Source organism: Lolium rigidum, chromosome 7 (assembly GCF_022539505.1).
Source record: "Lolium rigidum isolate FL_2022 chromosome 7, APGP_CSIRO_Lrig_0.1, whole genome shotgun sequence".
In the NCBI taxonomy this organism is placed as follows: domain Eukaryota; kingdom Viridiplantae; phylum Streptophyta; class Magnoliopsida; order Poales; family Poaceae; genus Lolium; species Lolium rigidum.
The window spans coordinates 104,702,797-104,712,079 of NC_061514.1; the positions used below are offsets into that span (position 1 = coordinate 104,702,797).

At 47.5% G+C, this 9,283-nt stretch overlaps 2 protein-coding genes across 2 annotated transcripts; one reads left to right on the forward strand and one right to left on the reverse strand.

The window, feature by feature from the left end:
• Nucleotides 1-1,768: 1,768 nt before the first annotated feature.
• On the forward strand, nt 1,769-4,633 carry LOC124669506 (uncharacterized CRM domain-containing protein At3g25440, chloroplastic-like). Its single transcript, XM_047206117.1, has 4 exons — nt 1,769-1,917; nt 2,366-2,582; nt 3,026-3,433; nt 3,968-4,633. Exons 1-4 carry the CDS (start codon nt 1,769-1,771, stop codon nt 4,547-4,549), a joined length of 1,356 nt encoding a protein of 451 aa, XP_047062073.1. The 3' UTR covers nt 4,550-4,633.
• A 740-nt stretch (nt 4,634-5,373) lies between these two features.
• Nucleotides 5,374-6,470, reverse strand: LOC124674450 (B-box zinc finger protein 24-like). The gene is made up of 2 exons (XM_047210495.1): nt 5,744-6,470; nt 5,374-5,642 (listed from the first exon to the last, which is right to left on the reverse strand). Exons 1-2 carry the CDS (start codon nt 6,293-6,295, stop codon nt 5,391-5,393), a joined length of 804 nt encoding a protein of 267 aa, XP_047066451.1. The 5' UTR covers nt 6,296-6,470; the 3' UTR covers nt 5,374-5,390.
• Nucleotides 6,471-9,283: the final 2,813 nt, after the last annotated feature.

The window sequence follows — 9,283 nt, forward strand, 5'->3', positions numbered from 1 at the left end:
GCCACGCTCCGTGCGTGCGTGCACGAGGATGGTACGGCCGTTGGCGGCGCCGCGGGCGTGGTGGCGGTGACTGCATGGGCTGTTGGACGGCCGGCGCTTACGTTGATTCGATCGTGGTGATGTTGAGTTGGGATCTCATGGCAGGTCAAAGAAAACGAATGCTGAAGAACCCCCCTCAGATTGCTATCAACAATCTGTGACACGGCAGGCTTCTTCAAAGCAACCCATGGATCCCAAGCAGTTCAAGGGCAGACCAGTATCTTCTCAGAGAGCAGTTCTAACAGGACAAAATACCGCAGACCAGAAAACAGCCAACAAAAGGTCTCTTGTTCCCAAAAGACAAGCTTCAGGAAGTAACACACAGTACAATGACTCATCTGTCGAACGACTCATAAGGGAAGTACCTGTTCAGGGTCAACCTTTCGTTCCTCGAACAACAAAGCCAGATGCAGCTGCGTTACGCGCGAGCTTACGAACAATCCCTACAACGACGACAGAGATGCATGCAGTCACGCCGAGACGGGTTTGCTTGCTTGGTGTCATATCCTGTGCCGCCGCCGGCCGGTTGTCTTGTCTAGTTCAAGTGTTCAACGCCCCTCCGCAACTAATCGCTCGGGAGTACGCTAAGGAGTGCACGGCAGGTAACGCAGGGGTGGCCAACAAGTTAAACCCACCTGCATGATTGCTCACCAACTGTCAAAGTCCCCCGCTGCATAGCGCGTCAACAACATAACAGTAAAATAGTGATGGCGGGCCGTGAACGCGTGTAAAACTCAACATGGGCATCGTCCCTTAATTTCTTATTATACGGAGTGCTAGATCTTTTTGTTTCTCCATAGGATTTTGCATCCCATTCTGCTGGATCAGAGATCCTGCCCCCTCGCGAGTCACGAGTCGTACTGAAAATTATATTTTGTCAGCCGTTATAAAGAGAGGATGGCAAAATTGAGTTTCACACAAGAACTTCTTAATCATACCATATTATTCTCTTCAAATGGATGGTCTTGATGCCACGGCATCCACACTTGAATTCAACACATGTACTCCACTACAATAATTACCTATGACATATTACTTCTAAATTTTTAAAAAATATTAGTCTATAAAAATTGTCATCAATTAACAATACCACACATAAAAGCAATGTACCCTTACACCATGCTCCTCCCGTGGACCATGACCACCAAGACTTCAGCGGCATAATGCCATATGCCATGTACGATAATTACAAACCACAAAACTACTCCTATCTACTCCAACACCTTTCCTATCCCAACTCCGGCTAGCTATTCCGGCGGTGGAGGCATCTCAAGCTAGGGGGATGTGATATTGAGGTGGGTCTTTGAGGGAAGTAAAAGCCCTCTCGTTTTCTTCATGAGGTGCTCCAAGCCCAGCCCACCTGGAAGCCTCAGATGAACCAGCCCATTTTGTTTTTTGAGCATTCGAACCAGCCCATGTTATTTCTCAAGTCTCACATCGATTAACCAGCCCAGGCAGTTCCCCACTCCATCTCGCCGGCCCACGGAATCGAGCCGCCGTCCCCGCAGGATCCGCACACGCTGCGCGCGGTGCCGGTGCCCACTCGCCACGCCAGTCTGCCTGTGCCGGCACGGCGGCGCCTAGGCTACCGCGCGCGCCACTCCGGCCGCCTCGTCGGCTCTCCACCTGAGCCGGCGCGCGCCACTACAGAACCACACACACACCCAAGCATAGACACGCGCTAGCGCACGGCCTCTCTCGAAATCTCGCTGTACTGCACGGCGCGGCCATGGCCAGCCGTCTCCTCTTGCTCCGGCGGGCCACGCGGAGGTGGCTCCTGCAGCCATCACCGCCTCCGGAGCCTTTCCCCTCGGCTGCGGCGTCGCCCTCCCATGAAATGCTGAAGCTGCCCGCGCCACATTCACCGAGCTCACCGCCGTAAGAAACAAACCTGTCGACCATTTCTTCCTAGCCGATTCTTATTCGAATTGCTGAAGTAACTAGTGAGAGCATGTAGGGAGGTTTTTTCTGATCTAGGCTTGAGCTTTGTACTATCGATGCGGTAGTTCTGCTCCTAAACAATAGCGAGCTTTTAGGTGTTCGATGAAATGCCAAACTCACGAACTCTCGGCACAGTTCACTGCTTTCAGTTATACTATGTTTTTTGCATTCCTGGTTTTGAGTATATTATGGTTTAGTGTGTTTGTGTGTGCACGCTCAGCTTCTTTGGGACGGTTTATCCTGAGGTTGGTACAGTAATCTACATTTTTGTTATGTCGGAGTTCTGATGCTGTTGTAGTTATACTTCCCACAAGGTTTCCTATGCCGGGTTCGTCAGTTGGCCGCCAAGTCATAACCTTCAAACATTCCGTTGCTTCCATACCAGTCAACCTGTTAATAGCCAAAATCAAGATATGGCGATGGGTTCGCAAAATCCTGGAGCCGTGGTACCGGTTGATGATTCTGGCAAACCAAAAGAGAAGAGGAAAAAACTTAAAGGAAAGAGGGCTGTAACAAGGTTTTTGAAATCCTTGAGATGGAAAAAGAAAAAGGAGTTTCAGAGAATGACTGCTGAGGAGAAGATTTTATACAAACTGAAGCTAGTAAGTTGTTATAGACTTCAATGTTTGAATTTCATCTCTTAATTCGTGAATGTTTCTTAAAGCGTAAAATAATGAAGTTTGCTCGACTTTCGCTTGATGTAGCATGGTTTTCTAATACTGCTAGTCCGTACTGTCATGTAAGGTAGCTGAAATTTAATTGTTGCTTGCTCTAGTTATCATGCTTCATGTGTCCAAGCATAGAATCATTGTAATAGTTGTGAGTGCTGAGAGGTGGATCTCTTATTAGATTTTTAAATGTCTTTTGTGTGTTGCATGGACTGCAAAGAAGCACCATTCCCATTCTGCCACTGCTCACATATTACAACGAATTTAGGTGTTTCTTTTTCTTCGCACTGTTGTGAATTTTTCACTCCTACATATATTGTTGTACTGGATGATTTATTCTTGTATGTTTTGCACTATTTTTTGGTGTTCCCTTAAAGGCTCGAAAGAAGGAAGAACGGCTTCTTGCAGCTTTGAAGAAAATTGAACCAAATGAACCATCAGAACCTACACATGATCCTGAGGTTCTTATGCCTGAAGAACACTTCTACTTCCTCAAGATGGGCCAAAAAAGTAAAAACTATGTGCCTGTTGGAAGGCGTGGAATTTACCAGGGAGTGATCCTTAACATGCATTTGCACTGGAAAAAACATCAAACCTTACAGGTAATTGTGAAGACATTCACACCAGAGGAGGTCAAGGAAATTGCCTCAGAGTTAGCTATTCTAAGTGGTGGTATTGTGCTCAGTATTGAAGAAGGAAATACAATTATTATGTACAGAGGAAAAAACTATGCACAACCACCACCAGAGATAATGTCTCCAAAGATTGCTCTTCCTAGAAAGAAGGTATGTTCTCTCTCTGCTGTCACGGTCCAAGAATAAATACATCAATATCTTGTATTATATGTATCAATTGTGATAGAAGGTGGAAAACACACAAAAAAGAACTAGTAACGATATGGTTTATTGATTTGCAAGCAAGACAAGCTCAGTAAGATCCTCCTAATTTGTGCAGAGACCTCTCTGAAATATCAGTTTATCGATCAGAACTTGAGTTTAGAGCATAACAACAAAAGACATAGCTAGCCAATTATTTTCATTTGGGAGGGTGTTCAATGTTCTACTCAGGATCAAATAAAACATTACTCCAATATAGAAAAATATGCAGAATGCGAAGGAAAAATATAATAAAAAAATCCTCTTATACTCCCTCTGTCCTGAATTAGATGCCACAGGTTTGTCTAGATCTGCATGTATCTATACACTAACACGCGTCTAGATACATGCGTATCTTGCCAAATCTGCGACAAGCCTCGTGACAGAGGAAGTACCTTTTAGTGTTGATGCCTTGCTGTCTCTAAATTTAACATTTATAATCAGGCACTGGATAAATCAAAATGTAGAGACAACCTTCGAGCTCTTCGGCGTTACATTCCCAGGCTTGAGCAAGAGCTTGAAGATCTTCACGCCCAGATGAAGTTAGCTGGAGGGCATAGAGGACAAAGTGCGGTGAAAGACGTTGCTTTTGTTTCAGATTGTACAGACAGTATCTCTGTGAAAAAAGATTCTTCTAGCCCAATTCACAAGAGAAGTGTGTCTGAACTGCTATCAGAAAGTATAGAAAGTTCTGAGAAGCTGGAGGATGAAAATTTTGAGGTTGATGATGATTCAACTTCAGAGTCGATCCCATACTCAGAATCTGAGGATCTCTCCGACATGTTTGAGACAGATTCAGAGGAGCAAGTAGAAGATAGCAAGGAGCGTCCTCTGTACCTAGATAGGCTGGATAAGTTTCCCACAGAAAACAATGATAATGAACCAGACGACTTTGAGGAGCATCTGCGGAAGATTGCTTCACTTTCTGATAGGACAGATTCGCCTGCAAAAGAACTGAAAGTCTCCGAGCTGGATGAGATCGATAAAATATTTCTAAGAGCTAGTTCATTGCTGAAGAAAAGGTGACACTTAATTTGGAATCTGTATGCAGTGTGATTGAGTTTTATTAAGCATGTATGTGTAGTTTACTGGGATGATCTTCGAAAGGAATTTGAGGTATAATGTTACATGGTCGCGGACTGGCAAATACTATACTGATTTTGAAATCTTGCTGAAGCCCAGACAGGATTTTCGTGACTTCTTTATCTTACTGAAACCTAGAGCTCATCCGAAGGCCCATAATTAATAACCTGGAATATCGTAATGAGATTATGGTGCGTGCTTTACATGCTTTTGTTTGTTTAGCGACATCCCAGTCTGCAGTTTGTGTTAAGCTGTAGCTGTCTTGTGTACTTGTTGATTTTTTTTTTTGTTGAAGCATTGCTGGAGAAGTGTCATTATCCCTGGCCGCTGTTTTAGGTGCATGGTACGGGTGATGGCTGTTGTTCAAGCATGCATGTTGTGCACGGGTAATCTTCCCACTGTACTCTGAGCCTCTAATTTACCAATGATCTCAGTCATGTCATCACATACCTGTAAACGCTGTTCATAGTAAAATCACAGTAAAAGCTTGGGAGACTTGAACTTCATAGTTACATGTTTCCAAGCCTTACTGTGCGATCTACATATTACATCACTGATAAGGTTCTGGCCGAACAATAATCTGCGAACAGTAACACCGCAACAGGCAAACTCATCGCATGCCTGAAACCCATCTCGTCTGCAAGTATTCACCGATTTGCTTTGCAGTTTCATATGTTCCACCGCAATTATGCAATCGGCACAACAATACTGCAGAAAATTCTTTACTTACAGACATATTACTACATCACACATAGATAGAGTAATGTTTAGTTGAGATATTGCATCATCCAAGATCGGGAACGATGAGGTAGTCCTCGTCGTCGTCAGGCAGCTCCACCCGTGCCCTCTTGCTCTTTTGCGCGCCGGCTGTCTTGTAGAATTCGGCGTTGCTCATCGGATGCGGCGAGGCGAAGAGCTCCGGGACCTCCGCGGTGGTTCTGCCCCTCTTGGCGGGCGGCGCCTGGTCTTGGTGGAACAGGTCGATGTCGGCGAACCACTCCAGCTCCTTGAACCCGAGAGGGGACGTAGGCCCCTTCTGCTACAGCGAACACAAACCGGTGGAGACCGTACGTGAGATCTCTATGCTAGCTGATTGATTACTACTACGTAGTACGAAAGAGGAGAGAAGCGTTTTACCTTGTCGCTGGATTCGTAGTCGGAGAACTGCAGGAGGTCCTCGACGGCCCAGCTGGACGACGACATGAACGGCGACGACGGCACCTCCTGCGCCGCGGCCACAGGTGCCGGCGCCTTGGGGACCGCCCTGGGGACGACGGCGGGCGGTGGCTTGTTGTTGTTGTTGTTGCTGGAGGGCGGTGCCGGCGGGTGGTGGTCGGCGTGGGCGCTGCAGACGGAGCTGAACCCTACGCGGATGCCGGTGGCGAGGTAGCGCTGGTGGTTGGCGGAGAGCGTGCCCTGGAGGTGGATGGAGTCGTCGCAGTCCCCGCAGAAGAGCGCCCGGTCCTCGACGCAGAAGACGAAGGCCGCCTTGTCCTGGCACACGTCGCAGCGCGGCAGCTGCTGCTTACTGGCCGCCGGGGCTGCGTCGAGCGGGAGGCGCTGGTGCTTGCCGGCGAGCTTGTTGGCGGCGTGGATCTGCACGTCGCAGCGCGCGCACAGCGCCGCCTCGTCCGCGCAGCACACCACCGTCGCCGCCGCGCCCTCACACGCGCCGCACTGGATCCTCATGCTCTCGCTCTTGCTGCCTCGCTAGCTGCACGTAGTACAGTCTAGCTACTGGCTGGTTGAGAAACGGGAGTTTGAGACCACCGCTGGCCGGAAACTAGCGGCGTATAAATGGCGTCGACGTGCGCGCGCGCGCACGCGGCAGGTTATGTGGACGGGAGGCGCTCTGGAGGTAGACGGCGGAGTGAGCTGGCGGCGTCCAAGGAATTTGGTTTGATTTTGGGTGGACGGGGGCCCTCGGAGACGGGAAAATCTTCGCGGGAAATTGAAGTGGAGGCTCCCAGTTGTCAAGCGGCCGATGGCTACATGTCAAGAGTGATCTTTTGTTCGCGTACGAACGGTGAGTAGACGGGGGGCGCCGGCGTCACGTCGGACATCATGCACCGGTGTAATTTGCTGCAGTAGACTCTGGGTAGGTTATCGGAATCGCGTGCTCATCTACCAGCTTAATCATCGACCGGCCGGCTTGGTTGGTGTGCTCGTACGATCGAGCAGCGTTAAGGAAAAGCCGTGCTGCTTCGTGCATTCACCGGATGGACGCTAGGTAGATGGAGATGGGGTACAGAGAGGAGAAGCGGTGTTCCGTCACAACTGACAGCTCGCTTATTAATTGGGCCGTGCATCTTGATCATGCGTCGTTTACTTGTATCGCCTCCTCCATCCATGCATGTAAGTTCTTACTAAGTTTTTTTTTTTTTGAAACCAAGTTCTTACTAAGTTGGTGCCTCACGAGATTGATTCTAAAATTTACTCAAGGTTTATGACGAATTAATCCGCTCCATTCTTCGGAAAAGATAAGACTCCAGTACAATGCTAGCCCACTTGTGACGGATGCGACTTCCTTTTCGATTATATAAGGAGCGTGATCGTCTCAAGCAATGGCTCCAATTTCGGAGCCCCTAAACCCTAAGCATGGATCGGCCCCTTGCACAGAACACATAATTAAAACTAGAGTTGCAGTTGACCCTAGTTTATCATCCAATACCACTGATGGATTTAGAGCCTTAACACGTACAACCATGTGGGTCCATCGTATTTATATACGTATACCTCCCGTACAAGTACACAAGCAGTGTATCAAAGATGCTTAGTACCGCTTCGGGCTCCCAGGCTCCAATCGATTCCACCAAAAGAGGAAATGCGCAGTTTTCTCGTCTCGTGGGCGGGACTTCAGGGGTGATTCTAGCGCCGATGCGACCCGATGAAGGTGGCGGCAACGCTGATGCTGGTGGCGGAGGTGGAGCTCCAGCGGAGAGGGAGATCGGTCTGGAGGGCCACTCCTCGTTCACCTCCCTACTCGGGAGTTTCCGCCCCTACAGGTGCCACCCGGAGATGATGGTGGCGACGCCGGCGGGGACGGGGGCAGCACGGCTGCGGCAAGGACGAGGGATTCCGAGGACCTCGTCTCATTCAATGGGTAAACCCCTCTCAATCCGCTAAGATATGCTGCTATTATTTGTAGCTTATATGTATCAAATTATGGAGCTTGAACATTGTTATCTGATTTTGCAGGTTAGAGTTCTTTGTGGATCCGCAGTCAGGTCACCTTCCGGGCACACATCAGAGTGTGAATTTACCATGGGGATGTGCAGTATATGGTCAAGCCAGATTGAAAGCATGGAAGAAGATGTTTATTCAGATTGCGAAGATGCTGACAATTACGACAACTTCCTTGTACGTTGTGAAGGTGACACCGATGTTGTGGATTGTTTTCCAACACAAATCCAAGAAGTTATTGTAGTAGAAGTAAGGTCTATGATAGAAATTAATGGACATCATAAGCAACAATATTTGAGGTTAAGAGATTACCTCTAGACCGTGTTGAACATAAATGATGAGGATATCCATGCAGCTTGGTACAGTAGAACAGCCCGTGATACGATGATTAAGTCTAAGGTTGCTATGATACCAAGATGATACAGGTCGTTGGCCCAATCTTTCACGGTGCACCACGTTGATCCAATGGATCTGATAACTCTCCCAATCATGTGTGCGATACACGTAACCTGAAGATGGGGAACGCCAATCTGGTGAGCAACTCGACGAAGAACGCCGAACCTCAAGCTGGATAGACACGCCAAGCTCGATAACCATCGACAGTTCGAGGACCCTCTCGCACGCACGATCACCCTTGACAGACTCAAGAACTATCACGCCTTTATTGATGGATAACTTGACGAACGTCCGAGACACCGTCACACACGCCGATCCCATAGGGACGGTGATAACTTGAACTCGTGGTTCTACATTATTCTGATTCAATCTAAGCTACTAAACCCTAGCCGCACCACCACCTTATATGAGGGGGATGGTGGCCGACCAGCCCCTATTGGGCTAGGCACCCCACTATGGGCCTATCCCTAGTTAGGTTGGACAGGCCCAAACCCAATAGACACACTAAAAACTCTAAATGGCCCACCACATGACCTGGCTACTTAATCATCGTATCACGGGCTGTCCTAGTGTACCAAGCTGTCTCGATGTTCTCATCAATAAACCTCGGTAGTCATTGCATTGTCAACACTATAGTTAATCTAGATGAAAAACTAGATCAACTGCAACTCTAGTTTTAATTCTGGTTATGTGCAACTAGTGCACTAACAGTTGGTTTTCTATATCTTTTTATTTGGATCTTTACATTTATCTTAGCCTCTTCCTACACTAACATTATCTATAAGATCAATTGTTTCAACCAACTTTTTTCTTAACTTCTAAAAATACACTTCATAGTTCAAATTCCATCTCTCAAGAGCAAGCTAGGGTCCTAGCTTAGCTACAATGCTTGTTGGACCAAGAAAATTCCTACTCGCAATTTCTAACATCATAAGTCCCCATTTATAAATTAGCATCAAAAAGGGAAACAATTTAGAATTTCTTGTAGTTTTGTTTTTCTCTCTAGGTTTTATAATCATGCTGAAATCACCCCCAACACAAACAAGGGACTATGCATAATTTATATCTTGCACTAGCTCGGCTATGCTGCTGTTTGGA

Excerpts from the sequence above, each read along its gene's own strand:
- LOC124669506 (XM_047206117.1), top strand. The coding sequence starts at position 1,769 with ATGGCCAGCCGTCTCCTCTTGCTCCGGCGGGCCACGCGGAGGTGGCTC. Across the intron at positions 2,583-3,025 it reads TTTTATACAAACTGAAGCTA|GCTCGAAAGAAGGAAGAACG; the intron begins GTAAGTTGTTAT and ends GTTCCCTTAAAG. Across the intron at positions 3,434-3,967 it reads TTGCTCTTCCTAGAAAGAAG|GCACTGGATAAATCAAAATG; the intron begins GTATGTTCTCTC and ends ATTTATAATCAG.
- LOC124674450 (XM_047210495.1), bottom strand. The coding sequence starts at position 6,295 with ATGAGGATCCAGTGCGGCGCGTGTGAGGGCGCGGCGGCGACGGTGGTG. Across the intron at positions 5,643-5,743 it reads ACTACGAATCCAGCGACAAG|AAGGGGCCTACGTCCCCTCT; the intron begins GTAAAACGCTTC and ends TCGCTGTAGCAG.